The sequence below is a fragment of the Heliangelus exortis genome, chromosome 16, assembly GCF_036169615.1.
Source record: "Heliangelus exortis chromosome 16, bHelExo1.hap1, whole genome shotgun sequence".
In the NCBI taxonomy this organism is placed as follows: domain Eukaryota; kingdom Metazoa; phylum Chordata; class Aves; order Apodiformes; family Trochilidae; genus Heliangelus; species Heliangelus exortis.
This window is the reverse complement of record NC_092437.1, coordinates 2,057,070-2,075,729: the sequence shown is the minus strand read 5'-3', so window position 1 is coordinate 2,075,729 and position 18,660 is coordinate 2,057,070. Positions and strand designations below refer to the sequence as shown.

General features: G+C 58.8%; 2 protein-coding genes across 2 annotated transcripts; both read left to right on the top strand.

Annotated features, from left to right (window-relative positions):
- The first annotated feature begins 730 nt into the window (after window positions 1-730).
- Window positions 731-5,417, top strand: CCM2L (CCM2 like scaffold protein). Its single transcript, XM_071759963.1, has 10 exons — window positions 731-985; window positions 1,205-1,372; window positions 1,690-1,773; window positions 1,908-2,091; window positions 2,675-3,159; window positions 3,317-3,452; window positions 3,579-3,642; window positions 3,944-4,091; window positions 4,294-4,432; window positions 4,597-5,417. The coding sequence occupies exons 1-10, from the start codon at window positions 956-958 to the stop codon at window positions 4,881-4,883; spliced, it is 1,725 nt and encodes a 574-aa protein (XP_071616064.1). The 5' UTR covers window positions 731-955; the 3' UTR covers window positions 4,884-5,417.
- Window positions 5,418-5,546: 129 nt separating this feature from the next.
- TM9SF4 (transmembrane 9 superfamily member 4) lies at window positions 5,547-18,258 on the top strand. The gene is made up of 18 exons (XM_071759962.1): window positions 5,547-5,819; window positions 7,894-8,007; window positions 9,528-9,627; window positions 9,975-10,143; window positions 10,227-10,356; window positions 10,971-11,094; window positions 11,856-11,974; window positions 12,090-12,201; window positions 12,596-12,666; window positions 12,922-13,054; window positions 13,501-13,582; window positions 13,686-13,761; window positions 14,072-14,155; window positions 14,356-14,531; window positions 14,844-14,907; window positions 15,476-15,595; window positions 15,903-15,992; window positions 16,303-18,258. The coding sequence occupies exons 1-18, from the start codon at window positions 5,562-5,564 to the stop codon at window positions 16,450-16,452; spliced, it is 2,172 nt and encodes a 723-aa protein (XP_071616063.1). The 5' UTR covers window positions 5,547-5,561; the 3' UTR covers window positions 16,453-18,258.
- Window positions 18,259-18,660: the final 402 nt, after the last annotated feature.

Here is an 18,660-nt window from a genome sequence, read left to right as displayed (position 1 = left end):
TTCCCGGCGTTGGCTGTCGGGGGGATGTTTCCCGGTGGGGATGCTTCCCGGTGGGCTTCAGCCGTTGCCCCGGTCACCCCTCCCCCGGTGCCGGTACCAGGCGGCCTCTGTCACGTACTGTAAATACTCTGTGTGCCACCTTCTCCTCTGGGACCCTCGGCGTGGGCGGGGGGCAAGCGGGAGGCCGGGGTCTGTACCGAGACTTTTTTGTATACCACAAACTTTTTGTATATTTTTAATTTTGCTGCAACATGAGATATTAAATTCATTTCAATAAGCCCTGGCCTGGGGAGCCTGTCCTTGCTGCCATCCCCAGCATCTGCCCCGGGCTCAGTCCCTCCCTCCTGGGGCACCCGGGTACACTGGGGACAGCAGGACCTGTGACAGTGTCCCTGGCCAGTGGTGGCCGGCAGGGAAGGGGTGTGTGGGCAGGATGCAGCCTGCGGGGAGGAAGGACACGGCCACCTCCGGGACAACCTCCGCCTTGCCGAGCCCCAGCAGCCCCCCAGATCCTGGGGGGGCCTCTGGTCCCAGTCCTAGTCCCAGCCAAAGTCCCAGACCCAGTTCCAGTCCTAACCCTAGTCCTGTCCTGTCCTGTCCTGGTCACGATCCTGACCCTAGCCCCAGTCCAAATCCAGTCCCTTCCTGGTACCTGTTTCAGGACCAGTCACAGTCCTAGCCCTAGTCCCAATCCCAGTGCCAGTTCTGTCCTTGCCCTTGCTCTTGCCCCCACTCCTGTCACTGTTGCAGTCCCTGTCCCGGTCCCAGTCCCATTGCCGTCCTGATCCCAGCCCAGCCCAGTACAGCCCAGTCCCAGCACCCCCCAGGAGGGGCAGGAACTCACATCCCAGCCGTCCTGGTGGAGTTTCCGACACAGGAAAAGGCTGCGGCGCCGAGCGGAGCCGGGGAGGGCTGTGCCAGGGGGGCTGTGCCGGAGCAGCACCACGGCCCCAACATGGACTGCGAAGCCAAGAAGGGCAAGAAGGTGCGTGGGGCTGGGGCTGGGGGTCCCGGGGGGCAGGTGGGAGGGTAGGAATGAGCGGGACATATGGGGACACCAGGATGAGGGTGGGACTGGGGATACAGCAGTGGGGAGAGGTGGGGTCACCCCGGCACCCTAAACAATGTGAATTTGGGGTCAGGGAACAGAGAAGGCCCAGCCCCTCCCGGAGCTGACACGTCCCTGTGCTCCTGTCCTTTCCAGGGCTTCGTGTCACCCATCAAGAGGTTGGTGTTCCCCAAGGCCGCTCGCAAGCCCGCACCCCGCAGCACCGCGTACCGCCGGCCCCTCCACTCCGTGCCCCTCTACCCCCCCGACTACCTGATTGACCCCCAGATCCTGCTGCATGACTACGTGGAGAAGGAGGTGAAGGTAAGGGGCTGGCAGGGAGGTCCCCCCAGAGGTGCCCAGAGCCCCTGTCTGGTCACAGCAGGGAGGACAAGGCCACCAACCCACCATCTGTGGTGGCCAGGAGGGTTCTGGTCCCCTCTCTGCCTGGACAGCACCCAGGGATGGGGAGAAGGGACTGCAGGGCAGGGAACCCCCCCCTTTCACAGCCTCCTCTACCCCAGGGACATACATCCAGGCTGCGTGTGCTCTGGGTGAGGCTCTGGGACATGGGGTGGTGACGATGTGCACCCTCAGCCCCATTAAGATACTTTTGAGTTTAGTGCTCCCTTTCCCCCCAGTTTTTAGGCCACTTGACCTGGGTGACAGCCTCCCTGAACCCCTCCAGCCGGGATGAGGTGCTGCAGCTGCTGGACACGGCCAGGGTAAGAGGAGCCCTGATCCTGCCCTGAGTGTGCCCCCCCACCTCCGGGTGCCCCCCACCTCCGGGTGCCTGCCCATAGTCTGATGCCCTCCCCCATTGGGTGTCCCCCCCCCCGCCATCGTGGTGCCCCCGCAGCAGCTGCAGGAGCTGCCGCTGCAGACAACCCCGGAGCAGGACAGCATCCTCAGCCTCTCCGCCCGCTGCCTCCTGCTGACCTGGCGGGACAACGAGGAGCTGATCCTGCGCATCCCCACACACGAGATCGCTGCTGCCTCTTACCTGCGCGATGACGCCCTGCACCTCCTCATCCTCAAAACAGGTCCGGGGACCCCCCCACCGTGGCACAGCCACCCCAGGGAATGGGGAGGATGGAGCCTGGGAAGGGGGGGGTGGGTGAGGGAGGGGTCCACGGGCTCTCAGTGAGGGGCTCAGTGGGGGTCTGCTGCCCTGGATCTGGAGGGGGCACTGACTTAGCCCCCCTTATCCCTGCCATGAGCTGCTCCCCCCTCTTGGGCTCCCCATGGCCCCAGCAGGCAGGTCCCAGCCCTGGTTCCCTTGAATGGCAGGAGGAGAGGGGGTTCTAGTGGCCCCCATCCCCTTCCCTCCCCCCCACGGAGCCCCAAAGGGTTGTGGGGGCTCAGCTGCAGGCAGGGTCCCCGGGGAGGGGCCTGTGCCGGGCTTCAGCCTGCACATGGAGGTCCCCTGACCCCTGCCCTGTGCCCCTCACCCCCTGCCCCAGCCCCTCTGCTGTCCCCCTGTCCCCATCCCACTGGGGCACCCCGTCCCTCACATCCCGCCCAGCCGGGGGGACGGGGCAGCCACGGCGGGACCCAGGGGGGGCGGGCAGGGTGGGCAGCGCAGTCCCCCCCTCCCTGATGCCCGTTCCCTCCTCGCTGCCCCAGGCCTGGGAGTGGACCCGGTCCCCGCCGGAGCGCACCCCGAGGTAGCCCCGGCCGGTGTCCCCGAGGCCTTCCCCGCCGAGAAGCGTCCGGGGGGCTCGTGGCCGGCGGGGGGGCGGCTGGGGGGGCCGATGGAGCGGCGGCACACGATCTGCAGCCTGGACTGGAGGGCAGCACGGGGCGGGCAGGAGGGCAGGCAGGGCGGCAGCCTGGAGAGGAGGCGGGGGGGCAGCTGGGAGAGGAGGCAGCGCGGGCGGCCCTCGGGCAGCTGGGAGCGGCGACAACCCGGGGGCGGCAGCTGGGAGCGGCGACAACCCGGGGGTGGCAGCTGGGAGCGGCGGCGAGCTGGTACCGCCGGCGGGAGCTGGGAACGGGGCGCCGGGTTCGGCAGCTGGGAGCGGCGACACGCGGGCAGCAACCCCCTGGACCCCCAGGACCCCTGTCCCGACGCCTACTCCAACCTCGTCATCCTCGCCGTGCCCAACAGGGTGAGTGCCCCCAGCACCTGGCTACCGCTGGCTCCTGGCCACTTGCCGCCACGTGGTCACACGCTGGCACGGGGTCTCCTGCTGGTACACGGCCACCCACCAGCACCCACCCACCCACCGCCCTCCTGGCTCCCTCCGTGTCCCTCTGCTGCTCCAGGATGCCGGGGAAGAATCCTGTGCCCTCATCTGCCAGGTCTTCCAGATCATCTACGGGGACCAGAGCATCGAGTGTGTGGACCGTGCTGGGTACCACTACACCTCCACACCCACGCGGCCCTGGCTCTCCAGCAGGAGTGAGTGGCCGAGGACGGGCAGGGGGACACGAGTGGGGTGGCAGGAGTGCACGGGCACAGGGAGGGGGGGCTGCTGCCGTGGCACAGACTTGGTCCAACCCTCAGCCCGTGGCTGTCCCTCCCCAGGTGAGAGCTGCCGCACGGACGGGACGTATGGATACGATGCTGACTTCAGCTGCTGCAGCTCCTTGTGAGTCTGGCTCCCCGAAGGGTGCCCCTGCCCCAGGATGGGTGTCCCTGCCCCAGGGTGGGTGTCCCTGTCCCAGGATGGGTGTCCCTGCCCCAGGGTGGGTGTCCCTGTCCCAGGGTGGGTGTCCCTCCCCCAGGGTGGGTGCCCCTCCCCCAGGGTGGGTGCCCCTGCCCCAGGTGGTTCCTGTACCACCTGAGATGCTCCATCTCTGCCTGTGGGTGGGTGCTGTGCAGTGTGTGTGTGTGGGGTCTGGCGGGTGCACAAGGGGTGCTGGGGCCCCCTGACCCCCATCCTCCCGCAGCAATGGCTCCCACGAGACCTTCGAGGCGTATTACAGCGGTGGTTCCTCACCCTCCTTCCACCGGTCCCACCACAGCCTGGCCACCGCCTGCAGCAGCAGCGACCAAAGCGGCGCAGGGCTGGAGCAGCTCCAGGACTACATGATGACAGTGAGGGGACAGGGACAAGCCAGGGGCCCCGCTCGATGACGGCAGCCAGGGTGGGGGGGTGGGGGAAGCGGGGTGCGAGCTCCCCGCACCGGGGAGGAGCCGGTGGGGAGCAGAGAGAGGGGGCGGTGGTAGAGCTGGGGGTGCACCCTGCCTGCGTGTCCCAGCCGTGCGTCAGCCCCGAGCTGTCCCCGTGTCCCCGCAGCTGCGCAACAAGCTGTCACCCCAGGAGATCCAGCAGTTCGCCCTCCTGCTCCGCGAGTACCGCCTGGGCGGGCCGGTGCGGGAGTACTGCGGGGAGCTGCTGCGCCTCTACGGGGAGCGCAGGAAATTCCTTCTCCTGGGTGAGTCCGGGATCCCACTGAGTCGCCCTGTGCAGGCGACCCTTGGGGTGCAGCCAGGCAAGCAGCCGGGTCCCCAGGACCCCCCCAGAGCACCCCGAGGGGGTCTGCTTGCCGGGGATGGGGCTGGAATGTCTGCACCCCGAGGTGACGGTGACCCCCGGCAGGGATGAGACCCTTCATCCCCGACCAAGACATCGGATACTTCGAGACGTTCCTGGAGAGCATCGGGATCCGGGAGGGCGGGATCCTGACCGACAGCTTCGGCCGCATCAAGCGCAGCATGAGCAACACCTCGGCCTCGGCCGTGCGCAGCTACGACAGCTGCTCCCTGCGCTCCGAAAACGAATCCTTCAACCGCATCATCACCGACATCACCCACGACATCGAAGCGCTGGCGAGGGACGAGGAAGAGGAGGAAGAGGAGGAGGAGGAAGAGGACAACTACCTGTGAAGTTGTCCCATTGCTGTACCCCCCAGCCCAGCCTTGCCGCTGCCCCGGTGCCTGGGGATGTTGTCCCCTCTTCCTCTGTCACCACGGGAGGGGACAGGGGCTCTCACCGCCCTGGCAGCTCTCGGTGGGGCTGAGGACATCGCGGAGCAGCTGGGGAGGGGGGGGAGCCCCCGGCTGGCAACACCGTGCGCTGTAATTCCTGCAGATTGCAATTAAACGCTGGAGCGTTTCATAAAATCATGGAATTGTCAGGGTTGGGAGGGACCTTACAGCCCATGCAGTTCCGACTCCCTGCATGGGCAGGGACACCTCCCACTCATTTTATGCTGCTGCTTCTTTTTGGTGCTTAACGTTGGGTTATTTGGGGAAAAGCAGGGAGTTATTTTGGTTTGTTTATTTTAAGACTGTCCTGTGTGTCTCACATCGCGGCTTCTGAGCCTAAGACTCGATTTTCTCAGTTTTCAGAGCTGTTTTATTTTACCCCCAGTGCGGGATTTCTCTCCTCGCCTTTCCCAGCCCGGGCAGGGGGGCATGGGATGCGGCTGGGCCGAAGCCGGGAGTCAGTAGGGGCGGCCCGCAGGGTCTGACCGGAGGGCCCGGCCGGGTGGTTCCGGGCTTCCTGGGCCGCACCGAACATGGCGCCCACGCTGGGCCGTGAGGCCGCTGCCCGCAGGGAAGATGGCGGCGGGGCCACCCCCCCCCCCCCCCATCCCCGGCCGGCTCGGCGGGGTCAGACACCCCCTGGAAACCGCAGCCGCCGTGCCCCGTCCCGTCCCCTCTCCCCCGGCAGCGGGGTTGGGCTGGACCCGATACCGCCCGGCCCGGCCCGGCCCCGCCGCGGTCGCCATGGCGACCAACCCGGCAGCCAACCCCGCGCCGCTTCCGCTGACGTCAGCGCCGACACGTGGATCCAAGATGGCGGCGTCGGCGGTGCGGGTGAGTGCGGGGGGGCCCCGCAGCGGCCCCGCGGCCACGGAGCCTCCTCCCGGGGCTCTGCCCGGCGGTGCGGCCCCGGGACAGCGGCTGCGGGGGGGCTGCGGGCCGGGCCGACCCCGGGGAGGCTCCGGTGTCCCGCCCGGGCCCCGGCAACCGCACCGCCCGTCCCCGGGGAGGTCCCCGCCGGAGGAGGGCAGGGGCCCGCGGGTCAGCGGAGCGGAGTCCGTCCCTGCCCCCTCCGCCCCGGCTCCGGGATTCCCGGCGCTGTGCAGGGCCGGGGGACACGGGGCCGGGCCGGGGGCTCTGCCGCGGGCGGTCCCGGGTGTGAGGAGCAGCGGGCAGCCCTGCCTTTCCCCGAGCCCAGTACCGGTACCAGTACCGGTGGAGGGGTCGGTGGTGTCGTGTGGGGTTGGCACAAACGCTGTGCGGCGGTTACCGGCGGGGAAGCAGCCCCGGGTCCCTTCGTTGTCGTGAGCGGGTTATTCCCCGAGCCCCGGGGAGCTGAGGCGGTGCGGGACAGTGCGGGGCGGTGCCGCCGCACGGAGCGGTCACGGAGCTGCTGAGGTGCTCGGTGCCTGCCTGGGATGGGAACGGTTTCCCTCCCGAATTTCCCAGGATGTCTCCTCCATACCGGGAGGGAACGGTGCCTGCGGATGCAAAGGTCGCTGCTGGCCGGGGCTGTGAGGGGACTCGTGTGGCCACGGACTGGGAGGCACTGGGAGGCACTGGGGGAGCGGGGGTTGGTGTTGTTTGGCTTTAAGCATCCCCGTGCTCCACTGGGTTGGAGCCGAAGTTGGTCCTGCAGGAGATTCCTTGCAGCCTTTTCTTTGGCTGGAGGCAGAACAGGCTGGGAAGGGCCCTCCCGGTGCCTGAGGAGTCTCTGGGATGGGTGAGTGCAGAACTTGTTCCTCTCCAGGGGCTCCTCCGAGTGCAGGGATGGGCTGAGAGACACAGAAGAGAGGAGCTGGGGCTGTGCTGTCCCCATGTGCCTGAGCTGTGGGGACAGCTCCTCTCTGCTCTGCTCCCTGGGGGGTTTTGCTTCTCCCCACAAACCAGCAGGCTCTGCCCTTCTGTCTCCCTGTCACTGTATTCAAAAGCTGTGGCATGGGACGTTGGAGCAGGGCACAGGGCTCTGCTCTCCTGGGCTTTCCTTGTTTTCCTTCAAAACTCCATGAGAAGCTCTTGGTTATGGGTGTTTGATGTCCCTCGTGCCCTTCTCTGGGGGAAAGGAATGGGGCAGTGTCCATCCTCAGCCACGGTGCCTGACCCTTTCCTCACTCCCTTTCCTCCCTCTTAAGTTCAGGGAGCTGCAAGCCCCGAGCCAGCCCTGGTACAGCCCCAGCTCAGGTAAAATGCTTGAAATTGGTGCTGGCTGGAGGTGTCCTGAGGTGGTTGGTGTGTAGGAGGCACCTGCTGGTACCCTGGGCAGGACTCTCGGGTCCTGCAGTGCCTTCCCTGGAGTGTGTGTGCAGCCCAGGACAAGAAGTGGCTGCAGGGAAGGTGGGGGCTGATTTCTTACAGCTGAGGGTTTCATTCTAAAGAAATGGATTTTCAGAGTCTTTGGAGAGAGACTTTGTGTGTGTTTTCGGGGCAAGGCTGGCACCAGAGGGGTTGTGTTTTTATGAAGTCATGTTGGGCTGCAGGTGCCTGGCACTTCAGTGGCAAACGTGGCACTTGGGTGGCAAACGAAGCAAGATAATTGCTGCAGGTCAGTGGTGCTGTGGGACAGGAGGGATGTTCCTGCCAGAGCTTCACCTGCCCAGGGGACAGTCCCCTCCTGTGTCAGAGAAACACTGAGCTCTGAGGTCAGAGAAAGCAGCACAGCGAGGCACAGGAAGCAGGTGACAGCAAAGGTGATGTTTTCCTGATTGCAGATGGGGAGGCAGAGACACACAGGGTGGAAAGTGACTCCCTGAGAGTCACAGAAAGTCCAGAGCAGTTTGTCTGAGTGTTTAATCCTTGGCTGTGCAGCCTTTCCAGTGCCTGGGATGACACTTTTGGTGGTGTTGCCCACCTTTGATGTGTTTTTTCCCATGTGTCTGCTGTGTTTTAATGTTTCCTCTCCTCCTGGCAGGAAAGGCTGAGGTGTTCACTGCTGCTGCTGGTGTTGCTGCACGGCACAGACTCCTTCTATGTGCCTGGGGTGGCTCCTATCAACTTCCACCGCAATGATCCTGTAGAAATAAAGGTAGGAGCTGCTGCTCTCTTTGCTCTGGAGTTTCTTATATTTTAGTAGGTTTTTTTTTTCCTTCTTTATATCATAACAGCTAAGTGGAAAGCGAAAGCTTGGGATCCTGTTAGTACAGTTTTGGGGGCAGATATTTTCCCTTTCTCACAATGTTTGTGTAGGGTGCTGGGGAGCAGCAGCCCCCAAGTGGTCAGTGTCCTCATCTTACCCTGCAGTTCCCAACATGATTCTCTTCCTGGCTTCTGATGCCCTCTGCCAAATTCCTTCAGCAGCTGCACCAAAGCCCTGGCCATGCTGCTGTCTTTGGGAGATGAGCCCTGTTTCCCTCTGTAGCCTCAAGGTGAATTTAACCAGAGATTTTCCTCCAGCTTTGCACTGACTCTCCAAGTGCTTAGAGAGGGTGGTGGTAGCAGAATAAAGAAGTGGTTTGAACCAGAACTTCCCCATTTTTTTGCACACACTGTGTCTGCCAGGCCAGTGAGATCCATGATGAGGCATTTGTCCTTGAGTGCTGCTGGAGAGCAGTGCTGGTAGTGACTGATGGAGCTGCCTCACCCCTCCAGGAGGAAGCCAGGCTTCATTTCCAGACATCAGCAATCTGTAGCCTCTTTCATTTATTTTTCTCAAGCTGTGGGCTGTGTCTCAGCAGAACGTGGGGCACCCCTGGGGATGCTGAGGTTGGCTGCTCCCACGTGAAGCACAGCACAGTTTGCTCTCTGGCCACAGGCTGCCAGACAGGGGCTATTTTTAAGCAAATGAGACTTGCCTGTGGCTACCATAAGCTTCCCAGAAGAAGGGGGTATTGGAATGGCTGTTCCCAAAGGGATTTCAGGAGCCAAATGCTTCCTCAAGTGATAAGACAAGTCAGTGTTTGCCAGTGCTCTTCCAATAAATGAGCTTGGCTGCCTTACAAAACACTCCTGCTTTTCAGAGCAGCTGTGGCCCTGTGGTTTGTCTCTGCACATCCCTGGTCCTGTGTGATTTGTGGGAACATCCCAGAGATACTTGGGTTTTGTCACCATCCAGATTCTTCCCAATCTGATGACTTTGGCTTCCCTCACAGAAATCAAAATTGCTCAACTCTTCCTATCCCCAGAGGCCAGAGCTCCAGAGCTCCAGGTCCTGTGTGACATGATTTTTTTTTTTTTTTAGGAAATAACTGCAATCTGGTATGAAATGTGACTCTTGAACCTATTTTGAGCTTGTTGTTATTTCTTAGAACTTTGCTGAGTCATGAACTTGGAAAACCAAGCCACCCCCCTGCTTCTTCCTTCAATGTGAATGAAATGCTGCTCATGCAGTGCAGGGAGTGCACAGCTAGGAACTGGGCAGCAGCAGAGAAAGCTGGAGCTCTGCCAGGAACATCTGTCTCTTTTTTTTTTTTTTTTTTTTTTAACAGCATCCAACAGGAGCTTTATGGGAGGTGTCCCAAAGTGAGCTTCAGCTCCTGGCTGATGTTGGAGAGGGGAGGAAGTGGTGGGAGTCCTTTCCCAGGGTTAATCCTGCTCTTCCTCCTGCAGGCTGTGAAGCTCACCAGCTCAAGAACCCAGCTGCCCTATGAGTACTACTCCTTGCCTTTCTGCCAGCCCACCAAGATAACCTACAAGGCTGAGAATCTGGGTGTGTATCTGCTGAGCAGTGAGCAGTGAGCAGTGCTGCTGCTGAGCCACGGGGGGGATTTTACTCACAGGAGGAAAAGTGACCACAAACGTCTCCTCTGACAAAGTGTTTGTGTGATGTGTGATGTGCTGGGTGTCTGTGAACAGGGGAGTCTGTGTGTGGGACAGAGGGAGCACTTTTCCTGAAGGAGGGCATTTAATCTGCCTCACAGGAGAGTGGGAACTTCCAGTAAAACAGCAGAACTGTCCCTGCCTGTGGGGACAGAGGAGACTGAGCTGGGCAGTGGCAGGATCTGTGGCCTGAAGCCCAACACTCTTTCACTCTGCTCTTATTTTCCTCTTTTCCAGGTGAGGTTCTCCGGGGGGACAGAATTGTAAACACACCTTTCCAGGTTTCCATGAACGTGGAGAAGAAATGTGAAGTTCTCTGCAACCTGCCCAACCAGGCAGTCACCCTGACCACAGAGCAGAGCAAGCTGATTGCTGAGCGCATCAGGGAGGATTACTATGTCCATCTGTGAGTCACCCACCCCCAGCTGGGCTTGTGTCAGGGGGTTCTCTGTGCTGGGGACAAATTTGATCTGAAATCTGTGCTTTCAGCATTGCTGATAACCTCCCTGTGGCCACACGGCTGGAGTTTTATTCCAATCGTGAGGAGGAGGAGAAGAAGAAGGAGAAGGATGTGCAGTTCGAGCATGGATACAGGCTTGGGTTTATGGATGGGAACAAGGTAGAGAATCCAGCTGCTGACTGAGGGGGGCCTGCAGGAGCTCTGGGAGGCTGTCAGAGGGCTTTATAAGCTTACCAGAGACTTACCAGGAGTGGGATTGCAACCAGAGGGTTTATAAAGGGTGGAGATACAAGAGAAGTTTCTCGCTGGAAGAAGGGGATGGGTGCTGGGCTGTTGGTATGATAGCCAGGAGTCCTGGCCTTGACTTGCTGTGTAACCTTGGACAGTCTCGTGCAGTGGCAGAAAAAGCAGGCAGGGAACTCAGGTTGTAGCTCCTGAGATCTTTCTGACCTAATTTTAGTGATTCTGCTGCCACTCAGCTGCTGCTGAGCTGTGAAATACCATAAGGATATTCTCCAGACCAGAAATAGACCAAAACATTGTCCCCGATGCCTGGAGGGGTTGAGGTGTTCCCTGTCTGACATCTGTGTTCTCTCCTCTGGTCCCCGTAGCCCTGGGGAGGTGTTACCCTGCTCTGTAGCACAGTGCACCTGGGAACAGTTGAAAGTCTTTCATTTTCTGCACTGAAGCTGCTTTCTGCAGTTGTTGCTTCTGAGCCTTGCCAGTTCCCCCCTTGCAGAGCTAACGTTGTGTTTGGTGTCAATCTGTTGTAGTTCTACCTGCACAACCACCTCTCCTTCATCCTTTACTACCACAGAGAGGATGTGGAGGACAACCAGGAGCCCACCTACAGGGTTGTGCGCTTTGAAGTCATCCCCCAGAGTATTAAACTGGAAGGTGAGAGGAGGGGGCAAAGGAGAAGAATCTCTTGTAGGGCCCTGATGTGCCTGGGTCCCAGCTCTTGTTTCTGTCGTGGGCACAGAAGTGGGGGAGTCAAATCATCAAAGCAGAAAACCTCTGTGAATACACCCTTGAAATGTAATCCAGGGAAAGCCAGTCCATAAAAAATGATTGGGGTGTGGGGCTTGGGGTTTTTTGCCCTGTGTCATCTAGCCTGAAGTGTGCCCGTGGTGTCCAGCTCTTCTTGTGGCCCAGACTGAGACTGCAGCCTAGGCTGGAGACCCACAGGGGGGCTGGAGCTGTTCTAGGGGGATTGAATGTTAAAAATAATGGTTAGGGGGAAACACTTCTACCTCAGTCAGCCCACCAGGAAATAGGAATCTCCAAGGGAAGCTCCTCATTGTCTGTACCTCCCCCTGCAGCTCTGCCCTGGCAGCAGCAGGCTCTGTTGGGAACAGGGGGTTTGTCTGGGGTTCTTGGTTCCAGAGCCTCTGGCTTTTATCCTTCCAGTTAAGGGGTGCATGGCTTTCCCTAAAGTTTGTTAGCAGTGCTCCACTTCTGGTCAGCATGCTGGTTTTGCAAACTGCAGAGCAGGTGAGGAAGGAAGGGAGGGAAGGAGGGAAAAATGGAAGAAAGGGATAAGTGTGTCCCCTGCAGGGCTGTGGCAGCCCAGGGGTGTTGGTGCCCGGGGTGAGCTGTGGGTGAGGTGGTGCCTGGGGTGGGGGCTGACCCAGCCTGTGCCCTGTGTTCCCTGACAGACCTGAAGGCTGATGAGAAGAGTCTGTGCACTCTGCCTGAAGCTACAGCCTCTGCCCCCCAGGAGATCGACCCTTCCAAAGAGAACCAGCTGCTCTTCACCTACTCTGTCCACTGGGAGGTGAGGGATAATGGGCAGCTGGCTGGCAGCTCCCTGCTCCCCAGGCCTGGCACAGAGCTCCTGGGGAAGCCACTGGGACTGTGCTGGTGGGAGAAGAACTTCCCTGTTCTTTCAGGAAAGTGACATTAAGTGGGCTTCCCGCTGGGACACCTACCTGACCATGAGTGATGTGCAGATCCACTGGTTTTCCATCATCAACTCAGTTGTGGTTGTCTTTTTCCTTTCAGGTGAGTGAGGGGTGGGGAACTGTCTCTGCCCCTCAGCTCCAGGTGGCTGGAGGAGGATGGGGCCACGTCCAAACCCCATCAGAAGGGGCAGGAAGCAAACATTGGCACAGAAAACCTCCTGGTTCAGGCAGTGTCCGTGGGGTCAGACAGTTACCCACCTCTGCCCTCTGACTGGGGGAGCAGAATAAGGTTAAAGCTCATCAGGAAGGCCCCAGTGCCCTCTTGTTGCTGGGATCCTGCCTTCCCTGCTCCCTGGGGTTGTGTTTCTGTGTTCCCTGAAGGCTGGGGGTGATGGTTGGTGACTCTGAGCCTCTTCTCCTAGCCAGAAGTGTGTGTGAGCAGCACAGCCATGTCAGGAACTCTGAGCTGGTCTTGGTTTTGTGCTTCTTCTCAGGGATTCTCAGCATGATCATCATCCGGACCCTCCGGAAGGACATTGCCAACTACAACAAGGAAGATGACATTGTAAGTGTGTGCTGCTGGGGATGGGCTCAGAGAGGGAGGGGAGCACAGATGGGGAGGGCTCCAGGCTGAAGGTTTGGATGTCTTGGCTCTTGCCTTTTCCTCTTTTGCTTCAAGCCCGGGGCTCAGGAGGGGCAGTTTTGTTGTGTGCTCTCATTTTAACTGGAGTGGTAAAGTCCTGGAGCAGCAGTGGGTGCGGGGCCCTCAGGCTGCCCCTGACAGGAACCTCAATGCCTCCTTTTCCTGCTGCTGCCACAGGAAGATACTATGGAAGAATCTGGCTGGAAACTGGTGCACGGAGATGTCTTCAGGCCTCCACAGTACCCCATGATCCTCAGCTCTCTCCTGGGATCAGGAATTCAGCTCTTCTGTATGATCCTGATTGTCATCTGTAAGTGTCACCCGTGGCGTGGGGTGGCTCTGAGGGCACAAGGAAGGAGCTCCAGGGTGTCTGTAGCTCCCACTGGCCTCAGCCTGTGCTCCTCTTAGGTTGAGTGAGGTCACAGGGTTTCTCGAGGTGGTTCTAGGCACCATTTCCCAGCTGAGGCATCCTTTGGTGTTTGTCACCAAGAGATGAGCTCTGGGTGACAGTGGGGTGAGGGATTTGCCCTCTTGTCCCTTTTCTTCTGAGCTGCACCTGCTCAAATCTCCAGGGAATCTGAGGCTGCAGCGTGGTCTGTAGCTCGATCAAAGCTGTGGCTTCCTCCCTCTGGGCAGAGCTGGGTGCTGTGGGTGTTACTCTGTGAGGTGTGTGCAGAAGGCAGGGGTTGCAGGGAGCTGTCCCCAGGTGCTGGCTGTCCCTGCAGCAGAGCTCTTTGTCCCTTTCTCCCTCTGCAGTTGTTGCGATGCTGGGGATGCTCTCACCTTCCAGCCGCGGGGCCTTGATGACCACTGCCTGCTTCCTCTTCATGTTCATGGGGTAGGTGCCTGGGTGTCTGCCCCCAGCACTGCTCTCCTGCCTCCCAACCCTTCTTCCCAACAATCAAAGCTCATTGGTGTTGTCCTGGCTTGTTCCTCTCCAGGGTTTTTGGTGGATTCTTTGCTGGCCGCCTGTACCGGACTCTGAAAGGACATCGATGGAAGAAGGGAGCCTTCTGTGTGAGTCCTGGGGCCTGGGGGCCACCCAGGTGTGCAGGGGGCTGTGGGTGAGCTCCACGGGTGTGTGTGGGTGGCTGTGCCACAGAGCTGGGGGATGGAGTCCTGCTGGCTGGACCTGAAGGGCTGAACCCCAGAGCAAGTGGATGGTCTGAGATCTCCCCACAGCCCTCCTGCTGTGTGCTGGGCTCCTCACACAAACATCTGGATGAGGGGACTCATTACAGAGGAACATCTGGCTGGGTGGACTCATTACAGAGGAACATCTGGCTGACAAGTGATGTTTTCCCTTCCCCTGTGCTTGTCCCTGCAGACAGCAACCCTGTACCCTGGGGTGGTCTTCGGTCTCTGCTTTGTGCTGAACTGCTTCATCTGGGGCAAACACTCCTCTGGAGCGGTGGGTACCCCCTGCACCCTGCACCCTGCTGCCTGGGAGGGGGTGGGGGGGCTCTCAGGAACCTTTGTTTCACAGGAGCTTTCTACATGGGGGTGTTGTGGCAGTGGGAGATGCAAGGGTTGGTCTGGCTGGTGACTTCAGTCTCCAGGGCAGGTGACCTTGCTGGCAGCCTCACTTTGTGACTCTTGCTGTGGTTCCAGGTGCCTTTCCCTACCATGGTGGCCTTGCTCTGCATGTGGTTTGGGATCTCCTTGCCCTTGGTCTACCTGGGTTACTACTTTGGGTTTCGGAAGCAGCCCTATGACAATCCTGTCCGGACCAATCAGATCCCCAGGCAGATCCCAGAGCAGAGGTGGTACATGAATAAATTTGTTGGGTGAGTGTCTGGGCAATGTGGTGAGTGAAGCCCTTTCCCCTCAGTCCCCTGAGCTGCCCAGTGCCACCTTCTGCTGGTCTCTGGACACGGGCAGATGTTTCCTTGAGTTGTGTGGCACCAGTCAGTGGTGACAGTGCTGCTGTGGTGGCTCTGGTGCTGATGGAGGGGGTGGGAGCAGCTGCCCCACTTGCTGTGTGAAATCTTTTTGAGTTATCTGGAGCTGTGGAGCATTTGCTGGTGTGGTCACAGGGGACTCTTGATGGGCAGGCAGATAGATTGTGCTGCTTATGGTTTTTCTTTCTGGCTCTGCAGGATCCTCATGGCTGGCATCCTGCCCTTTGGAGCCATGTTCATCGAGCTGTTCTTCATTTTCAGTGTAAGCATTGAACCACCTCACTCCTGAGCAGGATTCCAACAGTCCCAACACTTCTGAAAGCCAGAGGCTGCCACTGGAGCAGTCTCCTGTCCCTGTGCCTGCTGACAGGGCTAGCAGCTTCCCCCAGCCTGTTTGGGATCATTTCCAGAGAGAGCAGTGGGGCTCTGGGGCTGTTCAGACTGTCACTGAAGCACCTGGAGATGCCTATGGGACACACTTTGGTGATTTGGAGGATGGTGGTAAAGATAAAAGCTTATTGTAAAATATGGTCCTGGTCTTACAGCATTCACTGAGCCATTCCAGCTGCTCCCAGTGTTTTTTTTACCTTTCCATGGACAGGGAGCAATTTGCTGTCCCAGGGCTAGGGAGGGAGATGGAGGGGGATGAAGGAGCCACCTCAGAGCTGTCTTCAGGCAGCCTGATTCCTCTTGGAGCACAATGAAGCACACTGTGGATCTGTGAGCCTCAGGGGCCCCTGGCTCTCCCTTGGGTGAGCTGTGGGGCTTGGTCTCTGTTTGCTGACTGATGACAGGAGCAGGGAAACAAGTTTCTGCTGTGTCTGTTTCAGGCAATCTGGGAGAACCAGTTCTATTACCTCTTTGGCTTCCTCTTCCTGGTGTTCATCATCCTGGTGGTGTCCTGCTCCCAGATCAGCATTGTCATGGTGTACTTCCAGCTGTGTGCTGAGGTGAGGCTGCTCTGGTTGTTGTTTGGGAAGCTCAGGGCAGAGGTCAGGGTGTTGCTGCTGCTCAGCACAACTCTGGTTGTGACCCAGTGTGGTTGTTCCTGACACCTCTCAGCTTCAAGGGGAACTGAAGCCCCTGGATTTCCTGACAACCTCAGCTTTTCATCCTCTTGGTTGGGAAACACTTCCAGCTCCCCAGCCCCAAACTGGGGTGTTCCTTTGGAGGGAAGTGGGTGTGCTCCCTGTCCTAGAAGGGTCACAGCTGCCCTGGGAGTGACTCAGGGTGATGCTGGGGCTTTTCCCCTCCCAGGATTACCGCTGGTGGTGGAGAACCTTCCTGGTGTCTGGGGGATCTGCCTTCTACGTCCTGATCTATGCCATCTTCTACTTTGTGAACAAGGTATTGCCATTGCTCCTGCATCAAGTGCCCCCTGGCAGGAGGAGATGGATGTGGGAGGGCTGCCTGCCCCTGCTCTCTCCCTCTGCAGCTCACCAGCCAACATTCCTTCCTGGGGAGGCTGGAAGTGCCTCAGGGGGGAGCCACCTCAAAGGGGATCCCTTCACATGCCAGAAATGTCCCAATGGGACAAAGCTGAGGGGCTGGAGGTTTCCCCTCTCACTGAGGGCACTGACAGCTTTCGGCACCCAACGCTCGTCGCTTCTTTACATGACTTTTGCTTGGTTTTTTTTCCTCCCTTCTCCTGTTTTAGCTGGATATTGTGGAGTTCATCCCATCCCTGCTGTACTTTGGCTACACTGCCCTCATGGTCCTGTCCTTCTGGCTCCTCACGGGCACCATTGGGTTCTATGCTGCCTACATGTTCGTCCGCAAGATCTACGCTGCCGTGAAGATCGACTGAAGGGCAGAGAGCCAGGAGAGAGCAGAGACCTCTGAGCACCTGTCCTGGGAGCAACGGGGACATCATCTCCCAGCTCTTTCAAGGAAACAAAATCCAGTGGGAGAGCGACAAGAGAAATAAATAACTCCCCGGTTTTGGAATGTAAACTTTGGCACAGTGTACATGGACTCTGGGCTGCTTCTGGGGGGAAAAGGGGTCTGTAGATACCTTATATTTTAACTTTATTATCCTGTTCCATATTTGAGGGAGGTTTTTTGTAGCAGAGAAATACCCCTCTGTATATGTAAACCCCCTTTTTGCTAATTCATCTTTTTTTTTTTCATGTTGATGACGAATGGATTTGAGACAGCAGTGGGAACACTTAGGAAAACGTTTTCTTCCAGCCCTCTGGGGTGCTCTAGGATTCAGGGAGACTCTTCAGACAAATCTCAGACTGGGTTTCTGTCCTGCCTTCGTGTCTGCAACAGGAGAGGGAGCTGGACTCTGGCAGATGAAAGGATCCCCAAGGCTTTCCCCCAGCACTGCAGTCCTGGCTTCAGCTCCTGGCTTCAGCTCGTTCACAATTGGATGGAGGTGCCATGTGGAGCCTGGGAAGTGCAATTTCACCCCGGGAGAGCCTGAGGACTGCAGCCCTCAGCAAGGCTTCCCCCCCCAGAAGGGCTGCAGGAGGAGGGGGAGCTTCCCACGAGATGTGACTGCGCCGGTGCTGGAATCTGGGACTGGAAAGGATGCACCAGGGAATCCAAGGGTTTGGATTGGAATCCAGGCCCTTCCTGGGAGCACCGTGGAGCCCTGTGGAGGGGAGGCTGCCACGTGCTGTTCAGTGCCAAGGGAGCTGGTGCAGGGCTGGGCTGTGCCAGCCGTGTGGAAGGGGCTGGGGACAGGGACAGCAGCCCCAAGGATTGCTCCAGCTGCCCTCCTCTCCACCTCTGAGATTCTCTACCTCCAGGGCACAGGAAAAGCTTTCACCCCCCCCCCTCTGGTTTGTTCTTCTCCCCAGAATGGTCTGAGCCCTGCAGGGCAGTGGGGTGAGCTCCCCTCCAGCTCCCCCTTTTCTGTGGCTCGATGCCTGAGTCAGCCCAGGAAGCTCTTTATAAAAGAGATTAAAAGTTTTTTATTTTGGTCACTTTGATGTTATTGACCAGTAAAAAGGTTCCATGTTACAGTGAAGGTTTCCTTTGGCTCCAGACTTGCTGGGTTCAGTCAGGGCTTGGGGTGTTTTTTTGTGAGATCTCTGGAAATTTTGCTTTTGCCTCTTGCTGTAGTGAGCAGCGAGGTCTCCGAAGGAGCAGCTGCCACAGGTGACACTTCCAACCCAGAACTGTCCAAAGCCCTCCCTGTCACCAGCACTGACAGGCACCCTGGAGGGGCTTGGGGCTTCTTTTAACCCCAGCTGCCATAAGAGTTTCCACCAGGTCCAGGCCTGTGTCTTACTGCCATCCCCACTCCCTGCTGGAGCTGCCTCCCAGGCTCTGGGACTCAGCCAGGAGTCTCCAGATGCCCAAGTCTGATCAGCCAGGAATTGAGGATGGAGACAGGGAGCAGGGGGTGTGTGACCCAACTGTTCTGTGGAGTCCTGTGTCAGTTCTGATTGGAGATCCCTCTCTCAGATTATGGTTGATTTTTCTTTCTTTTTTTTTTTTTTTTTCCTTTCTCTTTTCTCTCACCCCTGCCTCAGTGGGGAGGCTCAGCCAGCATTGATTTCTCATCCTTCCCCCAAGTGTTTTCTCTGTAATTCTTTGTAATTTTTAATTAATGTATGTATTCTTTGTGTCCTACTGTAAATAAATCTGCCATTGTCCTGTTGTCCTGCTCTCCTGGGTCCTCCTCAGCCACCTCTTCAGGTTTGTTTTTCATTACCCTTGGTCCGTTCTGCACCCGCGTGGTCTTTGACGTGTGGCTTCAGTCAGAAGCAGAGTCTGGAGCACCCCTGGCTTTTCTTTGTAGTAATTTTCTCCTGGTAAGCTCCTCTGAGCAGCAAGTTCCTCCCAGGGTGCTGTGTCCTGTTTGCTGCCATGTGTTGTCATTAAATCACTGCTGGTCAAGGTGTTCGGCTCCGTTCCTGGTGCTGCTGCTCTGGTCTCCTGCAGGGTAAGATCTCAGCAATTTCCTTCTGGGTGTGGGAGGTGGGGTTCACCGGGGTGGCAGCGAGGGATGGGGACAAAGCCACAGTGCTTGAGAGCAAGGAGGGAGCAGCTGTGCCCTTCC